Here is a 17,359-nt window from a genome sequence, read left to right as displayed (position 1 = left end):
TGGCTCCCCAGCTCTCCCCAATATTATTGGTGTTTAGTCCCAGCAACCATTTCCTCTCTTTTTTTTTTCAAATCACTCTTAAAAATAACTGAAATATGTGTGACTTATCTAATTAGTGAGAGCAGTAGCTTGATGTCCTGGGTTGAATTCCCTCTTGTGCCCTGTCAAATCTGGATCTGGGGTGTTTGCTTCCATATATTCTTTTGGCTTATGTACTGGCTTTAAAGCTTGCAAAATTTTGCAAAAAATAAACAATTGCCCGAGTATAGGCTCTTTTGCCTCTTAAAAGTGAACTGAGGACTCCACTGACAGTCCTGATGTGACTTTGCACTACTTGTTTTGAACACCCCTAGGCTGACTGAGGCTGGAGTAATTGATAGGAGCTTGGGAAATCGTCCAGTTTTTGAAATTTAGTAGCTTGGTGTAACAGAAACTTTGTCAGGGATATGCAGTGCCAGCTTTCAGAATGCAAGGAATGCTTTCAGAGGAGATGATGGAAAGGAAAACATATTTTGCACGTAATAGAAGAACTCAAAGTCTCTGTGTGGTTCCAGGTATGGAAACAGCAAAACTCAGAGTCTGAATGGTTCCAGGAATGGAAACATTTGAACTGTCTTTGCTGCTCAAAATCTCAGCAAGCTTCATTTAAAAAGCTGGTGGTGAGTTCAGTTAGTTTTCAGCGCAGCTATTTAAAATTCTGTTACATAGTGAAACAAGCTTAAATGAGCTCTCCTTCTGCTGCTCCTCAGCTAAGCTGGTGCAACATCCAAAATAGACATGTGGAACTTGAGGAAAATGAGAGAAAAAGCAGTTCTGCCTTTATATGGTAGAACTCTTTGCTGTAGGTGAGGTTTCTTTCTAGTGATGTTGTATGTCCTGGTAAGAAGTTCAGGCACTTGATAGACATCTCCTGTGAGCTTTGATAGACATCTCCTTGTGAGCTAAGGCGAAGAGAGCTGCATTCATGGAGTTTTCCAGTGGAGTGTCTGTTCAGTTTCCTTTTTAAAGGAGGAAATATTGTCCATTAAACAACATTCAAAATTGCATTACTGATGTTAATTTCTCCTTACAAATATTAGGCCTGTGCTCACTAAAACCAATTCTGTTAAAAGCTTGTCTATTAATCAGTTTTAGTTCTCCAGGGAAACCAGTACTTAAATTATGTGATGCCACTCCAACAGAAATGTTTCTATTCTTGTGCGACTGGCACTGAGGGTTGAGTTAGTTTTAACTATGCAGTTAACAAATCATTAAATGCTTTTGTTGATTCAAATGTACCTCTCAGCTCTGCATACTGTCGTAAAAGCCTGGTAATTTTTTTAAGGAACAATTGTAATAGAAGAAGGATTTTGGGAGGAAAAAGCAAATTGTTGCATAATAAGTTACTAATATGGTTCTAGGAGGAGAAAATGCGTATTCATTCATAGTAAATTATTAAATGAAATTTAAAAAAAATATCAGTAGCCCATTTTGAAATATACTTGTACAGGTCCCAAGATGAAAGCAAAAAACCCCATGTGTTTTAAGCTGCTTATGATTGGTCATCATCTGTTATCTGTTCCCTTGGTAGAGGCAATGCTTTCCTTTTTTAAATATAATTTTTCCAGGCAGGTTTCAGGAATAGGAAGAAAATTTGTAAAAACCATGTCATGTTGCCAAGGAAATTAGGAAACGAGAATTGAAAGTGTAGGAGCTGTCTGAGAGAGTAAACTGCTTGGATGTTACAGAGCAAGGATAATACTTGGTTCCTGTAAAAGTGCTCTGATATATATTGTTGATAAATGAAGAAGGGAAATCAAGGACAAACCTGATGAAAGTGGGAGAGCACCAAATCTGTCAGCCCAAAGAACCTGCTGTTCCTTTCACAGATCTGCCCGTGTCAGTGCTAACTGTCAAAGCTTTCTCTTGTACAGACTTTTGCATTAACAAACTTGTGCCACTGAGTTAATGTAACCCTTCTCTGTTGTGCCTGTCGCCAGCGGCCAGCGCAGTCCTTTGGACAGACGGCCAAAAGGTCCAAGGTACGGTAGCCCGGTGTGCTGGCATGCGAAGGGAGCCCTTCATGCTTGGTGCAGCTTCGTTACTTTGTGGAAAGTGCCTTTAGTTTTATTTTTTGGCATTGAAGCTTTGTTTTATTCTGTTGGATTTTTGTCTTGCCTAGTTGTCTGCTTTTGTGATTTGCCTTTATATTTTTGGTGGCTTTTTTTTGTTACAGAGAGAAACACTTTCCCAACATTTCATTTAATTTTCTTTAGATGTGCTCTGTTGTGCTGGTAGTGCCTTCAAAAGCTGCAATTGCTTGGGTATTTTCATCCTAAAGGGAACTATTTATTCTATTGAAAACATTAAAAGTGCAGTTTTCAGCCATTTTGTTTTTCATATAATGAATGAAAAAAATAACGGCTTATGGTATATTTATATTATCTTTTATAAGCCATAGATTTTAATTTTACATACTTTCCTTTAGTCAAACACAAAGTTAAAGTTAGTTCGGAGCCTTGCTGTATGTGAAGAATATCCACCACCTCCCACAGCTGAAATATCACAGGACCTCCAGGTAAAATCACCTTACTGAAGTTTCTGGAACAATTTCAAGTAACTTGTTGTTCAAAAGAAAATCTGTTGGGTATTATTTAAATATGTGGACACCATGTGGTTTTAATTTTTTTAAATTTTTTTTTTTTAATGCTGATCTAATAGAGGTGATAATATCAGGTGCAGAATTTGCTGCTTTGTTTTTCTGAACTATACTAGTTGATACCTGTGGACAGAAAGAGGGGGTTTGTCAATTCTCTTAACTTCAGTCCCACACTGCACTTGAGGGATTCTTGAACTGCTTAAGTGCTGTCTGCAGTTAGTAAGACAGAAACATTGTGATTAGTACGGAACCTAATTTATTGGCTTTGTAGAGTTTGAAAATGGAAACAATTGTGATTTCTGGTGTTTTAACTGAATTCCTGCATATTAGTCCCAATTGCTGGTAGCTCTGTAATACCTGCCTGAGGTATGTTTGAATTAATCTATTAAAATTATAGAACACACTTATAGAAGTTCCTACATGCTGAACAAAATATGTAAAATTACGCTAGAAAATTTAAACGAAATCCAAGTTTCCTGACTTTACCTCTATGCCAGTCTGTCTTTTCACAGCAAAACCTTACTGCTGGCTTTAGTTCTGTGGATGAGTGAGGGCCATCAAAATGCTGGCTTTGTTCATGCCTATCAAAACAGAAATGGGCCTTTGCTGTTATTGAAAAGCTTCTAAACCGTGCTTTTGTGAAAAGTCTCACTTTGGTTAAGAAGGAAGCAGTAGAAAGCAGGGTGTGAGGGGGTTTTGCTGGGGAGGTGGTAATTCAGTTCTGAGGAAAGATGGACATTGAGAGCTCATGTAGGTTTTTGTCAAGCTAATTCAAAATTTTTGAGATTGAAACAGTACCTAGGTTGTTCCTTTTGAAAAATAAGAAAATAGTATTTTTGTAGGCTTTCACTAAAATACCAGAATTTGAAGTGTTGACTAGAGGAATTCAGAAACTGGGCCTGCTACCATGATGAAAATCTAAGTCATAGTTTGAAATAGGTTGCAGAGTGAAAGACAAAAAGCCAACAGAAGAGCTATTGATGTTTACAATGATTTACAGTCCTTTTGTAATGTTTCCCATAAGATAACAAAATAGACTGAGAGATCTGGTCAGGCTTAGTTGTTCAGTTTGAAGAAGTGGGGTTTAACTTTATCAGTCACTGTGACAAATTACAAGACAGAGGTCTTATTTGGTGGACTGATTGTCCATGGTATATTTCCAACATAAGAGGCATTAGGATTTTCCTACCTCCAGCACTGCACAAGACCATGTGTTGAATGGTTTGAAGTCAGGCATTTATAAGGTGGTGTTTGTGGCCAGGTCCTCAGGGAAAACCTAGCTCTGTGCTGCCAGGTGGCTCTTGAAAAGAATCCTTGCAGCAGCAGGAGGGATGTCAAGGCTGATTCTGCAGAATGAATTGAATTGTGTGATAATGTAAGTTTGTACAAAAGGAATACCAAAAAGCAGATTGCCTTAAGAACAAAATTAGAGCTAGCCGTGAGTTTTCTTTGGAAGCAGTAATGTAGAAGGAAATGGCTTATGAATCCCAATAGCTGTGCAGAAAAATGATTGCAAGAACAAATTTAGTTCTTCCCTGGAGGGTGGAGAAATGTTGGAGAGTTAGAATGGGGAATCTGTTTCAAGTTCTGATGCTGGAGTGCACATCCTGTGGGGCACAGGTCTCCCATGCCCCTCTGTAACAACTCACACAGGCAATTTCTTCAGCCATTTTGCTTCGTTTCCCAAACTATCTTTGGGAAAGCATGGAAGAACTCTTCATAAGTACCAGTCAGCTGCTGCAGTTGGGACTAATATGCCTCCAGCTCCATACTCTGAAGAATTAATTGTGCTTGGGATGTGTGGGAGGTCCAGTGGCTCAGAGAAGGAAGAGCCTGCTTTGCATGGGCATCTCTGGCAGCAGGAGAATCACCTGTGATGCTTCCCCTTCCTGGAAGAGTCACTGCTGCATTGTATATGTGACTGCAACTGAAAAGTGGGTTCCAGTTTAGCATTAATACTTACTATGGATTTTAAGATACAGGATGAATTAAATTCAGGATAATGTTGCTGGTGATATTTGAAGAATCACAATTTTCAGTTATTAGAAAGTCTTAGCCTTGATGGGATGAAAAATATATGTGCTTAACTAGGGAGTGGTGAGAGTTTGGGAATAACTCCATGGTCTTGTCTGTGACTGTTCATCAGTCACCAGCTCACACCAGCAGCTCCAGCAGGGTGAAATTCCTGACACAGGATGGTGCAGGAGGCATTTAGCAAGCCACCACTGGCTGCTTCTCCTCAGAAGGCTGTGATGGAAGAGGACGACAGACCAAAGAAATTGTCTCAAGCAGATCAATTTCTTTTCTGGTCTATGTTCCTATTTTCAACTGCCACATGAAGCAAGATACTGCTTCTTTCTGAAGAAGAAAGGCTTCTTCTAGAGAAGAAGCTCTTTCTAGAGAAGAGCCTTGCATATTTTTACTCCTTGTTAAAAAGCACTGACAGCCCTTTACTAAAAGGTGCTGTGAAAGTATGAGCTTACAAATTTATTGTGAGAGAAAGAACATAACCGTGATATGTTTGATCTTTTATCTTTGTAACACTATATTCTCTTGCCATCATTTGTGTAAACATCTGGTTGTTCTGACTCTATGTTCCAATAAAAAGTACAAGCACTAGCAAAGGGTGGTCCAGTTCAGCCCTTTTTAAGGAAGAGCTGTTTTCATGTAAATGACAGTTGTTATTATGAGTAACAAGTAAATAAACCTTCAAAAGGTTGAACTTTCTAAGCAAAGTAAAATAAGCTTATGGAGAGGGAGTGGGAGGAGCAGGCATGGAGCTGTAATGTTAATTTCAATTGACTTATGTTGGTTTTTCTGGTAAAAAGCATGTAGGCCTCCGAGTAATCTTACCTTTTTCTCAAATGTGTTAAGATGGCAGGATTTATCAAGTTTTGATGGTTTGGAGCGTTTTCCTGTTTGTTTGGCTTTTTCTTGTTTAATCAAAATTTGGAAACAATTTCCTCTTCTACAGTGAGGGCTTGGGATGGGTGATTAGAGTTAGGGTGAGGAGTTTGTTCAGTCCAAATGCCAGCAGAGACCTGCTGCAAACAGAGTGGGATTAAGAGAGTTTTAAAGGGGAAGAGAAAAGATTTTTCGGCAGCTTTCCAGTCAAGTAGGTCATATTTAATTAGATGCTACAGTTTTTATAGCATGAAATCACAAGAAAGTGCCCTTTGGTACCCAGTTCTGGTGTATCACACTTTGAAGTAGAGCTGGTGGTAGTAGCAGAACTGGCTGTTCAGATGGTGACTCCTTTTTTTAGCTCTTGTTGGGGAAGGAAGTATGAAAATGATTACTTGCTGAGATCCTTTGACTAAACTATTGCTGTATACATTACTTGGAATGAGTTTAGAAGTTGGAGTCACTTTTCCAGTGAAGAAACATCAGACTATGAAAATATCCTTAATTTACTGGTAGTTTTGTAGAGTGTTATTGTAACATGGAGGAGATAACACATTGGTGAATCCAAATCAAGAATAATTTTTTAATAGGACAGAAAATTTTCAAATAAAGGTTACACAGATACTTGGTGAATGGTGAGTCTAGTGCATTTTGTAGTGACAAATAAATTGCTCATTTGAATTACACACAGGTTTATGAGGCAAGGAATGCAAAGATTTGCTCTGAACTCTTCAAGGTTTGTAGCCAAGTGAATTCTCAAGACTAGGAAAGAATCAGATGAGTTCCTTGCTGGTGACTGGGGGTGGTTTTTATCAGATGTGGTTATAGATCGTGTCCAAAGCTGAGAATTCTTCATAGACACTGAGGTGCTGTTCAGTGGGTGTTCATGAATTAGGAAGTTTAATTGGAACATTTAGTGTGGGGAAAATAATGAAAGGGAGAGCTTGTAAAACTCTCAGTGACCATTTTTTCCTCATTTGAAAAAGCTGTTGCCCCAAATCTGCAGATGGGAACTCCTGTTGGAGCCAAGCCTGGGTGGCGCAGGGCTCCCACTGTGCCGGCACAGGCAGGAGTGGCTGCGGGCTGGGCACGTGAACAGGCTCCAGCCTGGTGGATCCTGGCTAAATTTAACTCTGGCTGCGTTCCACGGGTGAGATCAAGGCTGTGCAATGACACAAGAGCAGAGCTTAGAGCAAGAGCCTGGATGTGGGTAAGAACGGGTTGGAGGGAGGAGTAAGGACTTGTGTGGGAAAGGATTAAGGTGCAGGGCCAAAGAGGGATAGGCAAGAGTGCATGAGGGCCAGGTGTCTGGATTGGGAAGGATTGGATGTTTCAGGAATGTGGAGGTGACAGCATGGACTCAGTTGGCACCTGGGGGAGCAGAACTGACATTTGAGGGAGTTAAAAGATGACAGGGGGGTCTGGCTCTGCCACTGCTCCCGTGGGAGTCCCTCAGGCACAGTGACTCCACTGCTCCCAAACTCCTCGGCTCTGGCTGTCTGAAATGTGTTGCTTCTCCACTGACGACCTCCTGAAACAATAAAGGGCCATGAAAAACAAACTGCACTATTGCACTGGTCAGGGTATTTCCAGGGAACCATGATGCTACTAATTTCAGAGGGAAACTTTTTGCTGTATTTGAGAAGTAGGTTTTATAACAGTTCACCTACTAGTATAAAACCATGGATTTTGAAGTGATTGCACACAAAGCTACTCTATCAAAATACACAGGAAGTTATGAAACTAAGCCTTGATGACAGGTCTGCAAACTTTGTCTTGCTATATTGTACTGTAAATATTTCCCCTTTTTTGTGGATCTGGATATGCTGGTCTGTCTTAGATAGAAATTGTTGTTTTGTTTTGTTTTTTTCTTGGTTTGAACCAAATCAAAACTTGAATCAAGCTTTTACAGTGAAGAACTGTGAAGAATGGGGAGAAAAAAAGCATTGTGGATGAGACATTACTTAAAAATAGAGACAGTATGAAATCTATACGTCTGAAAAACTGAAATATTTTCTTATATGTATGGAGTAAGACACGTTGAATTCATTTTGCAATAGCATTCAGGGCCTGGAAGTGTGTGTAAATTCTAGAATGTCTGTGGTCCTTTCTATGCCTTCTCTGTACTTTCTGATTTACTGATAAATAATTTCATTGTGTGGTCACACAGAGCACACGTGGAATCAGAAAGAATATGCGAACATTTTTTTTTGTTGCTTCTTCATTTTTTTGCAGGTAATATAGTACAGAACAGTTCTCCTGCAGGTATTACTTGAAATAATTTGTGTGGTGACTAATTTTTACTTTTTGACAGGAGAAAATTCAGATCCAGTTGTCACAGTCTTTTGAAAAAGAAGAAAAACCTGCAAAAGATGAATCAGAAAAGGAAAAATCCAGTGATAAACTGTCCAGAAAAATGTTATCAAGAGGTTTGCGATCTCTCCTTGTGCTTTTCAATATACTGTATAGATAAAGAACATATGAAAATACAGTTCTGCTTCCAGGTCTTCATTGCATAAATATTGCTTTATTTTTTAATTTTTTATTTTTTTTTTTTTTTTGCAAATGAAGCAAATAGATTTGACACTTGATCTGGAGAAGGAATTGGTCCCTGAGGAAAGAGAGCTTTAGAGACTTCATCAAACACTTCAGCAAATGCTTTTCCTTTCTCTCCCGTCTGACTGTGCAGAGCAGTGTAGAAAAAACAGCTGTGTTATCTCAGTTGTGTCCAAGTGTTCTTTGAGCTGACTTTACGAGTCAGTGGAAGCTCCTGTCTTGTTCCTGGGCTTTGTTACAGGACTTGTGAAACTGAAGTGAGAGTGGCACAGCTCCCCTCGTATTTTTTCTGATCCTCATTCAACAGGCATCAATGTTCTCCTTTGTTTATTTTACTTCTCATAGTATCTAGAATTTTTTCAGTAAAGTTTTGGAGTAAGGGTAGAACTACATAAATAAAAAGGACAAGTATTATGTTTTCACTTAAATATTCCTGCATTCTGGATTAAAGTTACAGTCTATGTGCTGAAAATCTTCGGGTTTTAATCTGAAAGAGAGCTGTGAAATCAATGATATAAACCAGTTTTTGTCCCTGCTGCCTAATGCCTCCTACAGGTAGAAGACTTTATGCATTTAAGTTGGCAAATCATTTTACAGCTCTTGCTTTAAATATCCAGAATGTTTACCTAGATATCTTAGATCAGACAGAGTATAAAAAGTACCTTTAGAGCTGGAATTCTTTTTGAGGCAAGTGGCAGTTGTCCATCTCATGTCCTGCAATTCCATAAGGCATTCCTCATGTGGAATTTCAGTGTAGCTTGTCCCAGCTGACAGTCAGGTATTTGTGAAATAAAAAGCACTGGCATGGAGAACTTAACCTGTATTTTTAAATCTCAGTCTTTGAAATGATGCCTTAAACACCACCCCCAAACACCCAACAGGTAATGATGGGGGGTTGAGAGCAAAGTGACAAAATGCCTGTGGCAGAGGTGACTGTTCTGAATTCAGCCACTCTCTCTTCTGAAGGTTAATTATGTCTCAATATAGGATGTGCAAAAATAGAAAACTATGGAATTTTAGCATCAGTTCTAATAATTATAACTAAATCATTGCTCACTTGCAAATTAGAATAATTGAAGTAAATAATTATTGAATCTTGCCATTTTTACCAGGGATAGCCTTCTTTTTGCCTTCTCTTCAGAATCAAAAGTAATTCCAAACCATAAATGCTCAGATTTGCTTGGTTTCACTTAAACTCTCTGGGCAGCTGGAAGAGTTGGGACTTGGGCATAAGTTTGAGTTGTGCCTAACTAAGTTGAGACTAGGTTAACACATAAGCAGTTCTTGGAAGACATGTAGTTCCAAAAATACTGTTCCAGCACCTGTTGATTTGAATCGCAGTACCTGGAACCCAAAGGTGTTCATGTAAGGGAAGATTGGAGTAATCATCCGTTTCAGGGACAGATTTTAGGGGATAGTATGTAACTGAATACTTTCTTTCACTGCAACTGGAAGGGAGGGGGAAGGTTGAGACTTCTTTTTGAAAACATCTAAACATGATGTTGTACAAGCAAAATCCAAGAACAAGGATTTTTAGTAATGCAAAGCACCACCTTGTGAAGGTTAAACTGTTGGATTCTGAATTACAAAATTTCTTTGGGCAACATGCAGTAGTTGAGTAGATGGGCTGCTGCTGCTCCACAGATGTGTACACACACTGCAGTGTGGGATAGTGAGAAAATGTGGCAGGCTGATGGAAATCAGGTCTGTCAAGGTGGTTACCGGCTTCACAACATACAGCCAATTGTAAATACTGGTGTTACTGAAACTTCTACTTCTCTATTATCCTTGAATTAGAGAATAGTGGGTAGTGGTGGGTTTTGTGTTTTGTTTTTGACTTGTGGGCCTTTTTCCTGGAAACTGGAAGTATTTAATTTTGACAATAATGTACTTAATGGTTATATAGTGTTAATCCATATATAGTATGTTCAGCAATAATTGGAAAACAGCTTCTTCAGGGTGTAATTTTGCTCTCTTTCCCCTCATCCTTAGATTCCAGCCAGGAGTATACAGATTCCACTGGTATAGATCTTCATGAATTTTTAGTAAATACATTAAAAAACAATCCCAGGTAAGAATCAGTAATGTCAACTTTATGGTTTTTCTTTTTTCTTGTTGCCTGAGATGTCACACTACCTGTTTTTTTGTTTGTGGTTTTATTTTTTCCCCCTCCTAAATGTCTAACCCTCCATGTCAGTTATTCAGGGTGAGATTCTGTTGCACAGACTGTCTAAAACACCACTGTAACTGGTTTTCTTTTTGAGCAGAGGTTCAGGGCGTTGAAGTGTTTTAAATGCTTTTAATGCTTAATATGCAAATGATGTGTTCAGTCTATGTGCAGTTCTCTCCCTGAATGGGCTTCAGTACATTGTCTCTAAACCTTGTACTGTCTTAGCATCTGCTTGTTAGAGACCAAACTGTCTTCTCTGAGCTCTACTCTGAAAATCTAATTTGCACTGAATTTATAGATAAAGGCATTTTTTTAAGCTGTACCATATATCTGTAGTTTGAGATTTTCATTCTGTGCATCAGAAACCAAATCTGACCTAATCCAAGTCCATCATATGTTAGCAACAGAGCTGACCTGGTTCTGTTGCTCTGTCCCTGTCTTGTTTGTTCTTTCCCTCACTGGGTTTGTGCTGGCTTTGTGGCTGTAGTACAAGGCAAGAAATTAAATTGGTGCAATTTTGCTCTGCCACAAAAGCTGTTTTACTGCTATTTGATACTCATTCATATTATAGATAGGACTTCCAATGTGATAGTTTATTTAGATTGTATTTTATTCAGAAAAAATGTGACATGAGCCATAGTATGGCCAAAACCATAGTCCTGTAGAGTAAAATTAAAAAGCACGGACCTCTGTGAGACTCTTAGGTGGTTCCTGTTAGAAGCCAGGAAGCATCCCAGTGGAAATAAGGAGTTGTAGGTGAAGATCTCCATGGGTTTCCATGCACAGTGACTGGGAAGCTTAGTTACTTGTTTATGAACTGTGCATCATTGGATTTCATTGCATCTTAATAGTTTATTAGAACCAACACAAGCAGTTTCAAGAACAATTTTCCTTTCTGCCACCTTGAATTTTAGCTTTTTTGTATTTCTGATATGTCAGCACATTGCCACATGTGCCAGCTTTAAGGCCTTGGTTGTTGGTTGTTGTGCCCATCACTTTCTCAGTGATCCCCTGATGTGCTTCACAATCCAAGGGCCAGCTGAGGCCTCTGCACATCTCCCTGCCCACACCAACCAACAAGGAACAACCTCAGCGCTGCTTTTCCTCCTGGAGCCTGTCTTCTCCATGACTGCACTTCCTGCTGAGCCTCCTGGGCAGGGACTTCTTGGAGGATCTGTGTACTCTTTGTGATATCTGAGAGCAAAACAGCATGTTTCACTAGGCAGGTTCAATACACAATAGCAAAAAAAGAGTACTTTGTCCTAAAAATTCTGCATTTGACACCTGCTGGTCCTGTTTCCAGTCTGCCATCATCCCTTGATCACAGCTCTGATCTGTGTATTCTTAAGATGAATACAACTGCAGTTATTGGAGTGTCTCATATGTGAGTTGCTGTGTTTTTATTTTCAGGGACAGAATGATGCTGCTGAAATTAGAACAGGAAATTTTAGATTTCATTGGTAATAATGAGTAAGTACTGTACGCTCATAGGAAAAAAAGAATTCAAGAGTGTTCCTGTTTATTTAATAAAGCTACTATTCCTTTCTTCCAGAGTACCAAGAAAAAAGTTTCCCCCAATGACATCTTACCATAGAATGCTGTTGCACAGGGTAGCTGCTTACTTTGGATTAGAGCACAACGTGGACCAGAGTGGGAAGTCAGTCATAGTAAATAAAACTAGCAATACAAGAATGTAAGTGTCAAAGCCTTGAAAAACCCTTTTGATGCGTAGCTCTAACGCCTGGGATGTGTGAGGCAGTGCTGCTGTAGCAGGTGAGGTCTGTCTCCTCACTTGGGAGCAGGCATCAAGGAGAGGTAGCTGAGACCTCTTTACTGTTCATGTCCTTGCTGTGTAATAATGTGATCTATTTCATGTTTGAATTCTTCTGGAGAAAGATGGATGTTATCTCTTAAGTTAAGAATTTTTGTTGATTTTCTGGCAGAATGCATTTCTAACTTTGTTTCTGTGAAATACCACTTTATAGCAACTGTTTATTTGTTTAAAGATTTACACTAGTAAAGTGTACAAAGTGCATTCTTTGTTTCTTTTGGATAGCAGAGCCAGCTCTTATCTTAGAAGGAGGTCATTTCTGATTTGGTGGAGGGAGGGGATTTGCACAACTCTGGCTTTTGTATTGTAAAATTCTACTGGGAAAATTCATCTGTTGAAGTTCTTCTGTTGGAATAACGTTGCTTACAGATCTCTCATGGCTTTACAAATAAACAAAGCAGGAGAGACAGGCATCAGTGGAAATGTCAACCAGGTTAACAAGCCATGGTGTGTTGCCTTACTGTGAGGGCTGGGGAGTTCTTGGAGAAATCCCCAGCAAAATCCATATTGCAGAAAAGGTAGCACTGGGGCCACAGCAACTCTGAAACCTGTATGGAATTAAGACTTTCATTCAAGGGACCCAGCTGTTCTCTCCATCCTCTGTACTTGCTCTGTCTCTTCACTCTCTCTCAAAAAGACAAAGGTCTAATGTGTTGACATATTTATGCCACCTAGTTTCTAGTTTTAACTTAGAGCATTTGCCTGACTCTGTTTTTTGTTGGTCTTGAATGTGAAAACAGGAGTTTATAGCGCCTGCACCCTAATCTCAGTTTCTAGGTGCACTCTTAATAGCTTTGAGAGGAAAAAAATCTAATTATCCACCCTATTTTAGAGTCAATAGGACTGAATATGCCACACTGAAATTACACTTAAGTAAACAGTTTCTCCTCAGAAGTTTTAGAAACATATATAGCCTAAATATAAGTTGAATACTTGTATTACTTCTGTATGTGTTTTTGCTTTGGCTGTACAATCTATATCTAAATTGACCTAGAAAGCCAAACATTTAAAATCTGTTGCCTTTGCATCTATCAGCATCTCCAGACTCAAGCTTCGGTCTAGCACTTTCAACTGTGGAATAAGAACTAATAAAAGCTTATTTCATTTTTATGCTTTTTAAAAAATTTTTAGACCATATTTAAATAGCTTGTGGCCTCTGGAAGCCCCTGTAGGTGTAGTTACTAATTAGCAGGCATTTCATCTAACCTGCAGACATAAAGATTCTTGATGTTTTTAATATTCTTATTTTAAATCACTTTGGATATAAAATAAGAATGTAGAAAGAAAACCTTGGAGATCTGCTCCATGTGGAATAAAGCCAAACTTACCTTTTCCTCATAGGCAGGTTCGTGGCTCCCTCGCCGAGCAGGGATCTTACTGACATCAACCACCCAGTGCACACTGGCACGTCTCAGTGGAGTGGGAGTTGGTGATTGCAGGGCAGTAAAATCAGAGACCTTTAAGAGAAAGAGGTAAGACAGTCTAAAGGTTCTCTGAAATGCCTGCTAATTATGTTTGGGCATCCAGTACCCAATAGGCAGTGCTGGCTGTTTCGTAGAAAAAGCTCCCCCCACTCCATTCAGAAGTCCTAGATAATGATAAATAACAGAAATAGAGAAGAGCATACATTTATTCTATCCTCTATTAGACAAATACTTCCTCATTGTCTGAGCTCTTCTCTTATGATATCAGTAGTTTCATTATTCAGATACTTGGTATCTCTCTTTAAAAACAAGGATTTGAAAAATACCACTTTTTCTTTCACAAAGTAGATAAAATACCAAAGCAGTATTTATAATCTGTTGCTTCACTCTCTCCATATGACTGTGTGAAGCTCTTGCTTGCCTGCATTATACTGTTCTTCTCTTATTCATTTCTACCTAATTTTGTTTTAGAAGTTTCTAAGTTTCAGTGCTTTCTCCTGCACCTTCTTTCTTCTGTTTTCCCTTGAAATGAACTCTGAGGTATTGCGGCTCTAGCGGCAAACACCTGTCTTCACTTCCATGCATGCCCAATATCCATTGCATGGCACCAGTTGGGATTCAAAAGCACTTCTGATTCCCCAAAGGCATGTGGTTTGCTTCCCACCTTAATTGGGAGTTGCAGCAAAAGCTTTGAAGGAGGAAGAGGTTTTTAAAAGCAGGTTTGTTATGCCTCAGGACAGGATTTGTCAGAGGTGCACCTCATCTTTTCCATTGCCCAGACAGCCAAAATCTATTTTTTTCAGTTAGAATATTAAGTATATTTTAAATTACTCTTGAATATATTTCAGTTTGTTCCACTGTGTGTGCAGTATATTTACAAAACATAAATATTTTCTTTGTAACAACTCTTCTCAGACCTGACCAAAAGTTTTGCGAGCATATAAAAGATGAGAAGAGCGATGACTTCCAGAAGCGGTACATCCTTAAGAGAGATAACTCTAGTTTAGACAAAGATGACAACCAGGTAAAGCACACGTGGTTTATTCCTTCCACTTGCTCTGTTTGACTGTGCATTCTTACTGTTTTCCTGCTTAAATTGACACTGTACCACTTAATCTAGATGAGAATACGATTAAAAGATGACAGAAGAAGTAAATCCATAGAAGAACGTGAAGAAGAATATCAGAGAGCTAGAGAAAGGATATTTGCACAAGATGTACGTATCAAAGCCAATCTGGCACTGTTTGCTATGAACCCTTCATGCACATACATGCACAGGTGACTTTTCAGGAAACTTTCTATTTCTGAATGACACTGAGCAGATAAGAGAGTGTGGCCTTGAGTGAGTTTTAAATGATACTGCAATTACTGAGAAATCTTCTGTTTTCTCTAATTGCTGCTGTATGAAACTCAAACGACCCAGGAATTATTGAGGAGTGTTCTCTAGCATTACGTAGTGTTTCCCCCCTTTGCATTGTTTCTCCCCTCACTGCAATTTAAATGATGGAGTTTTGGTATTGCAGTCATTTCAGTTGCTCAGAGCAATAATTAAAAGAAGAAAGAAACCCAAGCAAATTAAAAAGCAAAAAAATTCTTTTCTCACTTGTATCTATAGCAACCACAGTAAAATGATTTGAGGTCCTATATATGAAATTCCTGTCAGGAATCTGGCAGTCTGATCTCTTGACTGGAGATACCCTGCAGGACAATATTGTAGGGGCTACAATTCAATTGCAAGTAGTGATTATGTTGAGTAAAACAGAACAGATATGTCTTTAAAAATATGTGTTACTTTTAATAATCCACTTCTGACATTTATCTATAACTCTTGCACATCCAAAACCAGATTCTGAAGAGAGTAACGAGCTCTTGAGAGGCTAATTTATTTTTTTTTGTTCACCTTAGTTACAAACAAGAAGAATGGACTTTTGGATATAAAATTACATTTTCCTTTTGCATCTTAATTTACCATGTATTACACTCTTAGAAGCTGTGTGCCAGATGTTGGGAGTCACAGTCAAGGACAACATAATTTGAGTAAGGAGCAGCCTTTTTGGTTCTGTTCTGTGTGCTCTGTAGCATGCCCAGACTGGTACCCAGGGCATTGAGCAGTTACTGCAGCAGCAATGGCCTCTCCCCCCCTCCACCTTTCCCAGCGGAAGACAAGGCAGCTCAGGTGCTGTGACAGCCCTGGGAATTACACACCAGCTGCAAGTGACAGAAAACACCAAAGGCCCAAGGGAAGAACTGTAACTTCAGAAAAAGTCTGATAGAAACCATCTGAGCAGCATTGTAACTATCCTCATGCTGACTTTGATTTCTTGCACGTGGGCCTTTTTATATTGTCTTGTTTCCTCGTGGAAATTATTCATCAAGAGGTAAAGTTTTTAAGGCAGCTTAATATAAAGAGGGTGCTGTAGAAATCTTTGTATAATATAGAAGACTCCAGATTGCTGTGTGTTTTGTAGCAGGGGTTCTAGATGCCATTCATATTAATTTCTGCACTTCTTTGCCCCTCAGTCCCTGTGTTCCCAAGAGAATTATTTCACTGATAAAAGGTAAGAAAATTTGCTGTTTAATTCTGTTTTGTCTTCCAATTTTCTTAATAAATATTAAGTTATCTTATTAAAATGTCAACAGAATCCAGGAGGAAGAAACTAATAGTACACAACAAAGACGACAGATACTTAGGTATTTGATGCTTTCTTTTAAAAAAACAAAACCCAAAGTCTTCTGCATGCATTTATCTTTTCCTTCTTGTTGTTTCCTTCTTTTTATTTCTTTTCCCTTAATTTGCAAGCACTGCTTGTGCTAAAAGTTGAGTTTGTAACTTGCAGAATCAATAAGGAGGCATCGGGGAGATCAGCCAACAGCCACCAGAGCAGCACAGAGACCGAGCTGCGGTACTGCGAGCCGCGGCCCTGGAGCAGCACCGACTCCGACAGCTCCCTGCGCAACCTGAAGCCCGCGGTCACCAAGGCCAGCAGCTTCAGCGGCATCTCGGTGCTGAGCCGTGGGGACAGCTCTGGCAGCAGCAAGAGCACGGGCAGGCTGTCCAAGACAGGTACAGCAGGCTCTGGGGGCTGAGCTGGGTGGGCATGGCAGGTGTTCCAGGTGGGGAGGCTCCGTGCATCCCATTCCCTCGGGGTACAGGGGCTGCACACAGGGAATATCTACACACCCAGCCCTAGAACCGTAATGTCACAAATGGGGTGAACACTTCCGGCTTTGGAAGGAGAATCTTCATGTGTGTTGTAGATGGCTTGAAGTTCAATGCCTTTGATCTCATGCAAAGGGTTTGAAAATGTTTTTTACCAGAAATATTTTTGTATCAAATACTTGGAGTGCAGCTCTTTGGTTCTAGTGGGGCAAAGCTGCATTGCACGGTCTTAGGAAACTGTGCACTGCTGTTCTTCTAGCTCAGATACAACAGCATTAAAGCCTATGAATTGGTAGTTATTTTTATTGTGTTCTCTTTCTTCTGTTACATTAAAATGAATATGGCTAAAATGCTTAATTAATTTTTTGATGCTGAGAAATGACATCAGTGAAACAAAGCGTACTGTTTAATTTTAAGATTCAAATATGTTGGGGAAAAATACTTGCAAGAGTCAGGGTTTCAAAGGATGTTAACTTGTAACTAATGTGGAAATAAAATCTCAAAAATAGGGGAATGAATCTTCTGTGAGACAAAAATGAAAATTAGTAAATATTCGTATTTCGAATGCCAACATAATTTGATCCAGTTGCTAATCCGTGGAGAATTTTGAGGCTTGTAATACATGGGTGGGTTACTGGTGGGCTGCTTCAGAATTTGAAGTAGAATTCTAAAAAAG

General features: G+C 39.3%; 1 protein-coding gene across 3 annotated transcripts in view; it reads left to right on the top strand.

Moving 5' to 3' along the window:
• Positions 1 to 17,359, top strand: part of R3HDM1 (R3H domain containing 1) — a 78,428-nt gene that overhangs the window by 34,716 nt on the left and 26,353 nt on the right. Inside the window, exons 5-15 of one of the 3 annotated variants that reach the window (XM_058839984.1) lie at positions 1,980 to 2,021; positions 2,468 to 2,557; positions 7,857 to 7,971; positions 10,091 to 10,169; positions 11,679 to 11,738; positions 11,821 to 11,961; positions 14,439 to 14,547; positions 14,644 to 14,739; positions 16,044 to 16,081; positions 16,164 to 16,214; positions 16,361 to 16,587. In XM_058839984.1, coding sequence (XP_058695967.1) covers positions 1,980 to 2,021; positions 2,468 to 2,557; positions 7,857 to 7,971; positions 10,091 to 10,169; positions 11,679 to 11,738; positions 11,821 to 11,961; positions 14,439 to 14,547; positions 14,644 to 14,739; positions 16,044 to 16,081; positions 16,164 to 16,214; positions 16,361 to 16,587 — 1,048 coding nt within the window. Of the gene's footprint in view, positions 1 to 1,979; positions 2,022 to 2,467; positions 2,558 to 6,731; positions 6,753 to 7,856; positions 7,972 to 10,090; positions 10,170 to 11,678; positions 11,739 to 11,820; positions 11,962 to 14,438; positions 14,548 to 14,643; positions 14,740 to 16,043; positions 16,082 to 16,163; positions 16,215 to 16,360; positions 16,588 to 17,359 lie in introns of those variants that run through there. The other 2 variants (XM_058839985.1, XM_058839986.1) reach the window with 2 other exon arrangements.

Source organism: Poecile atricapillus, chromosome 5 (genome assembly GCF_030490865.1).
Source record: "Poecile atricapillus isolate bPoeAtr1 chromosome 5, bPoeAtr1.hap1, whole genome shotgun sequence".
Lineage (NCBI taxonomy): Eukaryota > Metazoa > Chordata > Aves > Passeriformes > Paridae > Poecile > Poecile atricapillus.
The sequence above is the reverse complement of the archived record's forward strand: the minus strand, read 5'-3'. Positions and strand labels throughout refer to the sequence as shown.